Source organism: Schistocerca nitens, chromosome 4 (assembly GCF_023898315.1).
Source record: "Schistocerca nitens isolate TAMUIC-IGC-003100 chromosome 4, iqSchNite1.1, whole genome shotgun sequence".
Lineage (NCBI taxonomy): Eukaryota > Metazoa > Arthropoda > Insecta > Orthoptera > Acrididae > Schistocerca > Schistocerca nitens.
Genome location: NC_064617.1, coordinates 216185455 through 216199915, shown reverse-complemented (window position 1 = coordinate 216199915; position 14461 = coordinate 216185455). Strand labels below are relative to the sequence as shown.

The 14461-nt window shown below is 44.1% G+C and overlaps 1 protein-coding gene across 1 annotated transcript in view; it reads left to right on the top strand.

The window, feature by feature from the left end:
• LOC126252209 (uncharacterized) overlaps positions 1 to 13961 on the top strand; it is a 150766-nt gene extending 136805 nt beyond the window's left edge. Inside the window, exons 13-14 of the mRNA XM_049953080.1 lie at positions 42 to 368; positions 13658 to 13961. Of these exons, the coding sequence (XP_049809037.1) occupies positions 42 to 368; positions 13658 to 13961 (631 nt within the window). The remainder of the gene's footprint in view (positions 1 to 41; positions 369 to 13657) is intronic.
• Positions 13962 to 14461: the final 500 nt, after the last annotated feature.

Sequence of the window (14461 nt, the reverse complement as noted above, 5' to 3'; positions counted from 1 at the left end):
TGGTGTTGGCAGTTATGGTAACGCGGTGTTTCGTGTCGCAGGCTGCTGCGCGTGGTGTGCCCCGCGTCGCCCAACGCGCGCCAGTACGCGGTGCACGTGTTCTCCGAGGAGTGGTTCGGCGAGCCGGCGGCGCAGCAGGTGTACCTGTCGCCGCCTCGGCCCGCCTCCTTCCTGGTGGAGTTTGTGTCGCGGGAGGCGGGCGCCGCCTCGCTCAGCTGGCTGGAGATCTCCCGGCCGCGCGCCTCGCTGCGCCTGCTCGACGCCGCCCCCGCGCCAGCCAACGACTCGGCCGGACTGCCCACGCCCCCCCTCGTCGAGTGCCCGCACAAGTGCCCCGAGCTCAACGCCTGCATCAGCGCCGCCCTCTGGTGCGTACCTTCCTCGCCCGTGTATATCCGCTACCGATGGACATTAATACGGGGGGGGGAGAGGAAGGTGCTGTCTACTCTTCACCTTTACGACGGATTGAACTCTGCTGTGAACACTATCAGTCATGTGTCTGAATGTCGACGGAGGAATGAAGGCCCAGTCTTGCTCAACAACCCAGACCAGAGAATGTAGTCATACAATGAAGGCTTTCAGGACCGGATGTTTCAGCTGCTGAGAATGTAGTGATTCATTTTTTTTTAATTCTTCGTAATTAGAATCTATTGCCTGAAAAGTTGTAATGGCACATACAAACCACATTTTCTTGGATAATAATACATTTATATAGTAACTATTTATTTCTGATACTTAATTTTTTCATACGACAACTACTATTACCACAAAACTTAAATGAAAAAATTAACCAGTTGCCCAACTACTAATACTTCTACAAGCGCTGTAGAACCCGTTCTGTGTTTGTTGATCTATTTGGGTGAAATTAACTTGTAGGTGGTTGTTTCTGCTACTGGATCCGCATACTACCAACTGAACAGCCATTGTCTCCTGATTCCTTGGACGTCGGGCAACACGATAGCACCTTTTCCACTATAATAAGCAATTCCACCAATCATTATTGCGCCCTACAGCCCACACTTTCATGATCAGTTTCACCAATAATTTGTAGATTCCTTGAGAAACTATTTCATTCGGTGGTGACCGAACTGAGGTGTCTTCTCTCCACGTGCAGAGTATGTCGTCTAGCAGGGATGGCAGTACGCGGAAGCGTGGTGGAATGCCTCATGAAGTCTTCTTTGGCCGTCCTGGCTAATGTGGCTGCAGTACCGTCCAAGATCCGCCAGGTCGGCTCGCTCCTTACTGCTGCCTTGGGATCCAACATTATTAATGAACAACAACCATCACCCGCCGCATCTCTGTGTAGCGCGCAGCCCCACAATGTGTGTTCTGGCGTGCCCACACTGCCGGAGGTGCCGCTTCATTCATCTCTCTTTGGTTTGATATAGATACATAGCATACTTGCGATGGTCAATCAGTTAATGTATCGTTCCACTCGACTGGTTAATAAATACCATTTTTAGTCTTTCTCTGATGTTAAGGTGAAATTTGTATGTTCTCCTGCCTGTGACTAAAGTGTTACATATATTTTGGCACCGTTGTAATACGCGATCTTTTATTAACCTTTTCGATTTGGCCTTAGTTGCAACTATCCTTCCTACTTCCATTTCATAACCTTTCTTTCACCAGTAAATGGCTCAGCTTTTCCAATTTATAAATCGATTGGGCGTATTCCTAGAATTACTACCAAAGCAACAGTCGGGGTAGAGCAGCAGGCGGCCGTTACTTTTAATAGCCCTCCTCATACGGCTCTTCTCCCTAATGAGGCTGGCTTCACTAACTGCAATCTACGAGACCAAGCGCTCGCATCATACCCTACGACTGATGCTAATACAGACTGATGTTATGATCTCACTGTTTTCAAGGAAAGCCGACATTGTCGAATTGCAAAGGTTATAATTTTATTCATCGGGTTTGTACCTTCTCTGCCTGCTTTCTCTTCATGACGTCCAAAGTTACGACGTTCATCCAGAACTAACTGTAGACACCTCGTTATTGCGCTTCTCCTAATCCTTACGTCACTTTATTTTATTTTAGGGTTTCTTGCTAAATTCTCTTTCAGCAGGATGTACGTGGTTTTGTGAGTGCTTCGACACCAGCTCTAAAATTAGTAGAGTGTCGCACTGCATTTGTCTTTATGTACAAAGTAGTAATGTTGTACGGTGGGCTGTGGAGCGAAGCCGACGTTCTAACGCCTCTCATAGGTACTCCAGTTTGTTGAGGTCGCGACTTTGGGCAGACCACTTCATTCCAGGAATGTTGTTGTCCTTATTTTTCACAAACCATTGCCTCACAAATGCTGCTTTACCATAGGGTGCACTATCATGCTGATATAATCATGGCCTCCGAACACTTTCTCTACTGTACGCAGTACACAATACTGTAAAACGCGTTCACATTCTTAGGCATTTAAGGTTTTCTTAAGCGCAATAAGGGGATTACACCTTAACCACGAAAAACACCCCCATACCATACACCACCTCCTCTGTACTTCACTGCTGGCATTACACAGGCCGCAGCTCTCGGCTGATATACCGGGTGATAAAAAAGTCAGTATAAATTTTAAATATGAATAAATCACGGAATAATATAGATAGAGAGGTGCTAATTGACACACATGCTTGGAATGACATGGGGTTTTATTAGAACCAAAAAAATACTAAAGTTCAAAAAATGTCCGACAGACGGCGCTTCATCTGATCAGAATAGCAATAATTAGCATAACAAAGTAAGACAAAGCAAAGATGATGTTCTTTACAGGAAATGCTCAATATGTCCACCATCATTCCTCAACAATAGCTGTAGTAGAGGAATAATGTTGTGAACAGCACTGTAAAGCATGTCCGGAGTTACGGTGAGGCACTGGCGTCGGATGTTGTCTTTCAGCTCCCCTAGAGATGTGGGACTTCAGGTAACCCCAAAGCCAGTAATCGCACGGACTGAGGTCTGGGGACCTGTGAGGCCAAGTATGACGAAAGTGGCGGTTGAGCACTCAATCTGACCTCTGCAGTAATGGCTACTGCCGTAGCTTACAGGTCGTTAGTAATGAGAGCACCCACTTGCTGAACAATGCCATCGGCAATGCGGAGTGGCGTTCCAGAACGTGTGTCAGAGGCCAACGACATCCGCCGTTCACTTCCTTGATGAATTTCCGTTCCCCACATTCCTTCTGCTGCCAGGAAACGCACTACATCCCTTTGATCTTCTTTTGAAGCCTCCACATAACCCTTTTCAGTATGACTGAGTGCAGTGTCCACTGACAACGGTCTGTGATCGATCTTTCAGGGCATGAAGATGCACTGGTGTTCCTCTAGCAGTCATTTTTGGACCTAAACGCTTATTTAGAGACCGCGCCTTGTTCCGCAGGCAATAATGCTATGATCGTTTCAGCGATTTTCATTTTAAAGCCTCCGCATCGTTTTCTTCCGAAAGCAGTTTAATCTCACGCCGCTCTACCGCAATTTATACACCATCGACTCACTTAACAAGAGCATGTTGCTTGCAGGTTCAGTCAGAGTTATTGTCCGCCGGCCGCGGTGGTCTAGCGGTTCTAGGCGCTCAGTCCGGAGCCACGCGACTGCTACGGTCGCAGGTTCGAATCCTGCCTCGGGCATGGATGTGTGTGATGTCCTTAGGTTAGTTAGGTTTAAGTAGTTCTAAGTTCTAGGGGACTGATGACCATAGATGTTAAGTCCCATAGTGCTCAGAGCCATTTGAACCATTTGAAGTTATTGTCAGTACACTTACTTCTTTCTCCCACCCATCGTCAATAAATGTAATGACGTTCAACAGAAACCCGTCGCAGCTGTCCACGAAGTCGTTTTCCGCGACCACTTTACGTACCTATGCCGCGAGGTTCAAACCGGTCACTATTTTGAGCTCGAACTTGGCTAGTGCATTATTACAACGTTTTTGCGTAGGTTGTTAATTGTGGATACGGGACACTGCCTCACGTACTACTTCATATATCCGTCAGTTTGCTTCGGCCTCAGTAATGCAACGGATTCGGTCATAAGCGAGTTCCTGAAAACCAAATATAGAAACATTTGGAAACTAGACCACCTCTGAAAGTAATATTAATCTGTATTACTGAGGTGATTGAACTGATCCAAGAACTAACAGAAAATGCTTTGTCGTAACTGTGTGTTTATTCCTTCGGCCTGATGAATCTACTTGTATCACTCAACAAAACTTTCGAATGCAAATCAAGCTTATGACGTTTACCGTTTACAATATTTTCACTCGACTCGAGAGACGTCTTCGGCCTGGAATTTCATTGAATGGAGTAGCATTGTCTTCAATTATGAGTCCCGATTAGAACTCAGTCGACCGGCGAAGTCGTGTCTGGAGACGTCCCAGACAGCAGTGGGATACCAACTTGTCAGTCGCAAGCCAAATGGACCCAACATCAGGAGTATTAATCAGTTGTGCCATTTTATTTCACAGCAGGACACCTTTGGTTATCATCTGCGACACTCTCAGAGTGCAGTGTTACGTCGACGATATTGTACGCCCAGTTTTGTTACCCTTCATGGCAGACCATGTTGTGCTTACATTTCAACAAGATAATGCCCGCTTTCACAGGGCGAGAATTTCTACTGCTTGTCTTTGTGCCTGCTGAAAGCTACCTTGGCAAGCAATTTTCCTGCATCTCTCCCCTACTGAGAATGTTTGGAGCATTACGGGCAGAACTTTCCGAACAGTTCCGGGATTTTGGCAATCTAATGCTCCAGTTCGACAGAATTTAGCACGACATCCCTCAGGAGGACATCCAACAACTCTACCAAAAAGTGGCAAGCCAAAGAACTGTTTGTCTTAGAGTAATTTTTTTTTGTAAAATTTTATTATGTATTCATGTTTTAAAGGAAGGCCCAATGGTACCGACCGACCGCCGGGTCATACTCAGTCGATAGGCTTCACTGGATTCGGATATGGAGGGGCATGTGGTCAGCACACCGCTCTCCTGGTCTGTTTTCGTGATTGGAACCGCTAATTCTCACAAGGGAACCTCCCCATCGCACCCCCCTCAGATTTAGTTATAAGTTGGCACAGTGGATACGCCTTGAGAAACTGAACACAGATCAATCGAGGAAACAGGAAGAAGTTGTGTGGAACTATGAAAAAAATAAGCAAACTATACAAACTGAGTAGTCCATGCGCAAGATGGGCAACATCAAGGATCATGTGGGCTCAGTGGCGCTGTGGTCCCATGGTTAGCGTGAGCAGCTGCGGAACGAAAGCTCCTTGGTTCAAGTCTCCCCCGAGTGAAAATTTTTACTTTCTTTATTTTCGCAAAGTTATGATCTGTCCGTTCGTTCATTGACGTCTCTGTTCACTGTAATAAGTTTAGTGTCCGTGTTTTGCGACCGTACCGCAAAACCGTGCGATTAGTAGACGAAAGGACGTACTTCTCCAATGGGAACCGAAAACATTTTGATCACAAGCTCATAGGTCAACCGATTCCTCCACAGGAAAACACGTCTGGTATAGCCTATACGACACTGGTGACGGCATGTGCGTCACATGAAAGGAATATGTAGTCGACCCACCTAACTTGTACACTTGGCGAATGAGTAAAAAGATTCTTCTACGTTGCCCGATTTAGGTTTTCTTGTGGATGTCATAATCACTCCCAAAACAGTGATGAAAACATAAGAGTTTGTCACATAAGCTGCAATAAATGAATGCAACAGTTTCACAGTCGCACAGTTTTCCCTGTGCTCTGTCAAAACGTATGTTTTAACGTTTTCAAATTTTTCCGTGTGTAGACTGTCAAATCCTGCATATGTCCAAGCAAATCTGAACATGTCCTGGAATTTTGGAGAGCGAAGTTGATTATGTGTGAGTACCTGAGCTTTGATAATTGTCTTAAGCTTGCACTCTCCTTGATGTTGCCCATCTTGCGCATGGACTACTCAGTTTGTATATTTTGCTTATTTTTTTCGTAGTTCCACACAACTTCTTCCTGTTTTTTCGATTGATCTGTGTTCAGTTTTTCAAGGCCTATCCACTGTCCCAACTTTAACTAAATCTGAGGGGGGTGCGATGGGGAGGTTCCCTTGTCAGTCAAGTAATTCCTCAGTTGGCCTCACAAGGACCGAGTACAGCCCACTTGCCAACAGCGTTTGGAAGGCCAGGTCGGTCACCCATCCAAGTGCTAGCAAACACAATAGCGCTAAACTTCAGTGATCTGACGGGAAACAGTGTTACTACGGCGAGCGACAACACCTTTTACTCATTATGGAGCTATTGGAACGAAACTTACATCTAACCTAATCTAAAATATGACATCTGTGGACTACCTGATCAGTATTACGAACCACCTGCATTTATTCATGCTTGATGTTTTCCCCAATGGTGATTGCGTCTTCCACCAGAATAACTATCCATGTAAGAAGGCAAGATTCTTCATATAGTGGTTTCAGCAGCATTACAGTGAACTCACGTTGATGTTGTGCCCGTGAAATTTGCCTGATCTGAACTAGGACGCAATCTGTCCCCACCTTCGCATCCACAGAACTCTGCCTCATAGTTTACGGGAATTGTGTGGCCTGTGCGTAGACATCTAATGTCACATATCTCAGAAAATCTACAAAAGACTTCTACAATCGATACCACGTAGGGTAGTTGCTGTACTTAGTTCCAAAATTGAACCAGCTTCCTCTTAAGCAGCGTGGTGATAATGTTTTAGACTATCAGTGTACAACAAAAACATACACTGCCTGACAAGAAAAGTGAAACAGCCAGAAGACTTTCAGATAACTTCGTTCATGCACACACCATCCGCGGGCATGTAAATGGTCGGAGTTGCAGTTCTCTGTGACAGGTAATACGGCTACCACAGTACTTTACAGTTGTTGGTGTTTGTGTTGTTACCAGGCCTGGTAAGGTATACAAGGTGCGTGAACAGCCTCAGTTCTTGAGTAATCACTGTCAAGGATACGGATATGCCGGGTGCTCATGTGAAACAGCGTTATCAGAACATAATAGAGCTTTAAGGGCCTTCTTTGTGAGTCTGTATTTAGCCGGCTGACCGAATCGTGCAGTATCCAGATTTGTGAACCATTCAGATGTGGCAGTGGCCCAGTGTTGGAATGATTGGGAACGTGAAGTAAAATCGTCGTCAAGCTTCCGGTTGATCAAGTCTGACGACAACACGGATAGATTGTCGTCTTGTGCACCAAACACATCGTAACCACCTCACATCTGCGCCTGGTGATTTAATATATCTGCGGAGATAATTTGTACTTTATAATCGTGTGCCTGCCCACTCGCCTGCCGGTAAGAGCATGAAGCTGCTTCAACTGCAACTAAGCTGAAAAGTTCACTTAAACAAATGTTCAATATGGAGCGAATTAGTACGCTTGCCGGCCGTGGTGGCCGAGCGGTTCTAGGCGCTTCAGTCTGGAACCGCGCGACCGCTACGGTCGCAGGTTCGAATCCTGCCTCGGGCATGTATGTGTGTGATGTCCTTAGGTTAGTTAGGTTTAAGTAGTTCTAAGTTCTAGGGGACTGATGTCCTCAGATGTTAAGTCCCATAGTGCTCAGAGCCATTTAGCAGGCTTACAATATCGATTAACGGGGCACATTTCTAATACAACTTACAGTATAGTCACAGAAAATTCCTTCACAGAGCTGCTTTTTACACGTGGATCTGTATCACTTTCACAACCACTGATTTCAGCCTACCGATTGTCTGTTCGCGAGTGTAATAATTGTGTCACTGATCCCGTCCACGGGGTGTATATTCAAGAATGTGAATCTGTATTACGTAAGATTTGGTTTAACTCTTCATATTCCACGAACCGTTGACACTGTTACGTGACATATGCTCATAACTGCAAATAGAGAGGTACTTTTGTACACAATTTTTAACCGTTTTTGGTATCACCTTCCTTTCTACAGCTCCAACACACGCACCGGCCAACGATGCACTCTGATGGTAATTTCACCACTCATTCTACTTTTGGAGCCTACCGCATATTTTTCCTCTTTCGCGGAAAAACTGAAACGCTACTAGCAGTATCAGCTATAAACATATAGCTTGCAAGAACCCATACTTTGCAGTTCCTAAGTGTTTCTCAACGAAAATCAGTCTTTCGTTCTCCTTTCCCACAAGATTTTCTATGCGATGATTCCAGTTTAAGTTGTTCGTAATTGCAGTGACTACATACTTAGTTGTATTTGCAACATTTAAATTTATTAAGAATGAAAATCAGAACGACACTGGTGTAAGAGTCAACAATATGTATTATATCACAACCCGATATTCGCCTACTAAGTCGTCGTCAAGTTTTAATATGGAGCACTTAAATGTTGTACGTTGTTATGAAGCCAGGATGGGCGGGGCCTGCCGCCAACTTAAACATCTCAAGACATTAGCAGACTACTATGTGTGATTGCTTCGTTTCAATATTTCTCTCATGTGCTCGCAATATACGTTTTAAATACTAAAAAATTACTTCGCTTACATGAATAACTTTGTGTAACGGAGGCAATTTTGAATGTATTTCTGTTCTTGAATGCGTATTTGCCTTAGTACTACGACACATTTGGTCTCGTTAATGTAACTTATTTTTGTTGGTATGTTTCGAATAACAAAAAAGGGAAGGCTGTGATGTGAAAAGAGTGCTTTCGTAATGCATTCCGTTTTAGTTTTACTATATTTTCATCGACAGAAAATGAAGATGGAACTCCGAAATCACTGCTTGTTTGCTTATTGTACTCCCTTCATCATAAGAATAAACCTGATGTAAACATTACGCCATGTATTCTTCCGCGTTTGCTTGAATTTCATTGGATTTCGTTCCATGTGGAGCGGAAGGCAAACTGTGACCAGTACAGACAAGTACGATCATAAGTATACGTTTTATGTTGTGTTACGCGCACATAGACTGAGCGATAATGTATAGGACAACAGCTTACTGGCGCATTAAACTTGGATAGTACCGGCCAATCAGCGGTATAACTAGCCTGCAATAATGTGACCAGTTGCAAAAAATGGTTCAAATGACTCTGAGCACTATGGGACTTAACTGCTGAGGTCATCAATCCCCTAGAACTTAGAACTACTTAAACATAAGTAACCTAAGGACATCACACACATCCATGCCCGAAGCAGGATTCGAAGCTGCGACCGTAGCGGTCGCGTGGTTCCAGACTGTAGCGCCTAGAACCGCTCGGCCACTCCGGCCGGCACCAGTTGCAGTTCAGACGTAAAAACAGACGGGAAATGAAACAATATAGCTTTGAATGTCATTTAATTTTTAAAGAGACTGAAACAATTTCGGCAAAACTCCAGCACTACCGCACGCTTCTTAGGTAACCAGACGCAAAGCATAAAATGCTCTCGTTGTCACCTGACATATTTGTTCTAATTACAAGCAAGGAATCACACTCTGAAATCTTACCCATGACGCGTCATTCAAAGTGTGGTAGATTAAAGCAAATTACAGGGTGAAACAAACGATACAATTTTTAACCACCTTCCAGCACTGTGAAATGCTTTAACTATGATTAAGGGAATGGTTTCAAACGGTTAAGACCCCGTAAAATGGATATTTTGGTTAAACATGTACGTAAGTAATTTTTTAAATAATGGTAGCCTAGCATGTGTAAAATGTAGGCCTACGTTTCCATCAGTAGCCTACTTGCATCTTTTCACGAAATATTTCTCGCGAGTAGCTATGTCGGATTTTCAGGAATAATCAAACACAGCACAGTTGGAATGTATGTCAACTTTGATCATCTGCTTGATTTTCATTTAAATTTGATTTTAAGGTTTTCAGAGTGTATAAGCCTATACCATACTTCGTCATAAACTAAGAGTATTAGTTGGTTACGTAGTTAGCTAGCTTCATGTTACATTCATTTCCACGATAAATCCTAATGATGTGGAACGAGTCATTACATACTGACATCAAATTTTTTTTGTTAAGATACCTCCTTGCTGATCGTTCATTAGTATTTTCGTTTAAGGCAGATATATGTTACGAAATCCAACCCATCACCCTTTAAATATTACAGTAACAGATAATCTGTGGAGTGGGAGGTTTTGTCAAAGATAGACGTTTTCAGTTTAGTTTCAAATTTTACTTTGCTCTCTGTCGAGCGTTTTATATCTTTGGATAAGCGATGAAAACTTTTGGTTGCAGAACTTCGAGACCCTGTTTGGGCTACAGACGACCTCAATGTGGCATAATGAATGTCACTTTTTTCTTCTGGTATTGTTATTATGTACATCTTGATCCTGTTGAAGTGCAGTGGATTATTTGCAACAAACTTTATGAGAGAATAACTATAATATGAAACGGATGGATTGCTACTCACACACCAGCAGCAAGTAGGCACGACGAAAAGAGTGTTCACAAAAATTTTCAGCCAAAGTCATCTTCTGAAAGAAAGCAAAGCACACAGACACGTTTATACACACAAAACTCACACACTCATTTGTCTCCGGCTGTTCTAGCCAGAATCATTTTTAAAGAGGGAGGAAATCCGAACAATGAATAATTATCGACGGGAGTAATTTTGAACATGTCATGCCATCGCAACAATCGGCGCAGATACGTAGCCGTGTGTTGTGCGTGGACGAGACTGTTGATACAGTGTGGTTCGGATGTCGCAGCGTTCGCAAATTGGAAGCCAATGAAAAACACACGAAAGGACAGAAAGAACGAACACTGAGTAAGGTAAGGCAAATGTAAAGTCAAATAACAGAAATAAATCAACTACACTGAAAGTATAGAGTGCAACCATCACTCATGTGTGCGAAAGAAAATATTGCTTGAACGGCTCTGCTTACGAATGAAATGTGATTCCTTTAAACTTTGGATTACGATTGGATCGATTAATACATCTGTAAACAACGAAAGCTGGCCTTTCCGATGAAACAACTACGTCTCCACACAATCAGAACATTCAGCACGGTCGAAACTGGGCACGGGAACGTCAGAGCGTCGTCAGGGGGAAGTATCAACGTGGTGAACCATGGATATATTCTTCTCTGCGAGTTCATTAAAGAGGTGATAGCAACGGAGGGGGCCAGATAAATTTCTGCCATGTGGGGATCGTGTCACTCGACAGTGCGCGTCAAGAAAATGGTTTTCTTATTTTGAGGAGAATCGTTTTAACATAAGTGACTCTCCACGTTACTGGAAAACATCGGAGTTCGATGAAGATCGTTTGGATACATTAATCCACAATGACCTACGTCGGTTCTCTCGAGAACTGGCAAATGTGCTGAACTGTGATCATTCAATCATTGTATCACATTTTCATGCAATAGCAATGGTTCAAAAATCGAGTATATGGGCACCGCATGCTTTAAGCCAGCGGGTGGCCATACGTGCATCTCTGCGTGCTCATCATTAATTGACTCGTGAGAAACACAGCCCGTTCGTATACTGTATCGAAACTGGTGACAAGAAATGCTACAAAGCAGCAACTCCCCATACAGAGACCTGTGCGCAACTACAAAACATAATGTTATGCATCTGTTGGAACAGCGACGATGTCACATACTACGAATTGAAGTGATGCTACACCACGATAACGCCCGCCCGCATTCTTCTACACTGACAAAAATCGCTATACAAGAGTTGGGGTGGTAAGTCATTCCGCACCCACATTTTTCACATGATCCTGTGCCCTCACATTTTCACTTTTTCCGCTTTCTTTACGGATGAACATTCGCTCCAAACACGGCTAAACGAGTACTTCACCTCAAAATCACGTGATTTCTACAGTCGCGGAGTCGAAAAGTTACCGCGGCGTCGGCGGACTGTTTTAAACAATGAAGGGCAAAGAAATTCATCCAATCCATATGTGGCATACAGCAAACCTGTGCTTAAAATGGTGTTCGAATGCTCAGACTACCTGAGCCCCATCTTATTCTGTTACTCGCTGCTGTGAACGGGAACGCGTTATGCAGCTCTTGGAGTCACTCGCGTCCATCTAGAAAAGCTTTTACTGAATTTAACGAAGGCGATGTTGGCCTGATGTACTCGACTATGCCCTTTGGCTACACTGTCTAAAGGATCGTTTTAAGAAATACCAAATGAAGATCAACCTCAAGATGCCTAAATAAGGCGAAACGCGTAGTTGAAAAATAAAATAACTAAAATTACAACCAAGACTGTTTTTAACGAATAACGAAGGGCAAAATATTATTGATGTTTTGTGTATCTATTGTGTTTATTAAGCTTACGGAAAACTGCTACGAATTTACATATAAATGAAAACACATCAAACAATAACAATAAAAAGTAAATGGAGCCTGTTTACCTTATCCATTATGTTTTATTTACGTAACTAATGACGTCGTAAACAACTGAATGTATCTCCTTTATTAAAGTGACCTTTGCCTTTAATATTTTATGTAATAGAAATTGCTTCATTTTTAATAACGCTACTTACGTCATGACCTCACTTTTATTTTTCAGCGACACTTACGCGTTTCATCTTTCGTCAACATTCTCGATCAGGAGACAAGTGCAAGTTTGCACTTATCTCGTGATCGAGAATGTTGACGTGATACAAGATATGTAATAAAAATGACTGTCATTCTCCTGCATTGAAAATGAAGAAAAGTCGAAACGTGTAAGGCTGTTAAAAAATAAAAGTGTGGTCAAGACATAAGTAATGTTATTAAAAGTGCTTCCAAATGGCCGCGTCGTCTCGCAGCAGTTACATGCAAATTGTAGGAAATATATTCGCAAAACTTATGTTCTTATTTATTTACCGGGTAATCAAAAAGTCATTATAAATTGAAAACTTAATAAACCACGGATTAATGTAGATAGAGAGGTAAAAATTGACACACACGCTTGGAATGACATGGGGTTTTATTAGAACCAAAAAGTATTGCTAGACACTTGAAAGATCTCTTGCACGCGTCGTTTGGTGATGATCGTCTGCTCAGCCGCCACCTTCGTCATGCTTGGCATCCCAAGTCCCCAGACCTCAGTCTATGCGATTATTGGCTTTGGGGTTACCTGAAGTCGCAAGTGTATCGTGATCGACCGACATCTCTAGGGATGCTGAAAGACAACGTCTGACGCCAATGCCTCACCATAACTCCGGACATGGTTTACATTTCTGTTCACAACATTATTCCTCGACTACATCTATTATTGAGGAATGATGGCGGACATATTGAGCATTTCCTGTAGAGAACATCATCTTTGCTTTGTCTTCCTTTGTTATGGTAATTATTGCTATTCTGATCAGATGAAGCGCCATCTGTCGGACATTTTTTGAACGTTTGTATTTTTTTCGGTTCTAATAAAACCTCGTGTCATTCCAAGCATGTGTGTCAATTTGTACCTCTCTATCTACATTATTCCGTGATTTATTCATTTTTCAAATTTATACTGACTTTTTGAACACCCGGTACATTGTGAGCGCGAGCTCTATTGTTGTAGAACCTAAACAGTTTTTGGCTTTCAGATGTCTAATCTCGCTTATGTAATATAAATGGAAAAATATCGAAATCGTCGTGGAACATTTGCAACTGGACACGACAATAAAGCACAATAACGAAAAATAAAGATTAAGAAGTAACAAAATCACGATATCCACTACTGTAAACCGAGTGAAAGCGGCGAAAATAGGTTGTGTTACAACTTGTGATGGATGTACTGCTGTTGGTGCACAGGTGCGACGGGCACCCGCACTGCCCTAGCGGGTACGACGAGGCGCACTGCCGGCGGCTGCTGGCCCTGCTGCCCGGCGGTCTGTACACGCTGGTGGGCGGCGGCGCGGGGGCGGCGGCTGCGGCGCTGGCCGTGGCGCTGTGCGTGGTGGCGGCGCGGCGCCGGAGGCGGAGACGACGGGGGCGGCGGGGCCGGCAGCCCGGGGGCGGCGCCGGCGGTGGGGGCGGGGAGAAGAAGCAGCGCGAGCCGCGGCGCGTGCCCACCGAGGAGCTGCTGCTCGACCCTGGCTCCACCACTTCCTCCTGACACCCGCACCAGTCTGTGGAGTTCATCCACGTGGACCGCGAGACCACCGTCTAGCGGCCGCGCTGGACACCGGGGCACACACACACACACACACACACACACACACGCCGCGCTCGCTACCTCGCAGCCGCAGCAGCCGTCGAAACGCCCCACCCACGCACCCTCTCGCCGCTCTCTGCCGTGGAGTCCCACACACACTGCCCTTTTACTCGGTTCGTAGGCGAGTGCAGTACGAGTTGGAGATGTTCGAGCCTGTTGGTGTTGCCCAACTTCTGAGTGCACATTCCTGTCGCCTGGTCCGGATAGTTTGATTTGCTTTTTGGTTACTGAAATGATTCTGATTTGTCTTCAGTGTCATGAGTCACTTGCTGCTTGTTTGTTGCTTACCTCAAAGAACAGTATTTTTATCAAATGCGCCCCACAGCTTGTAAATATTTGAAAAGAAAGTGGTATTCCAGAAGTGTCCAGCTTCATTTTATACATCGCCCGATCGATCATCA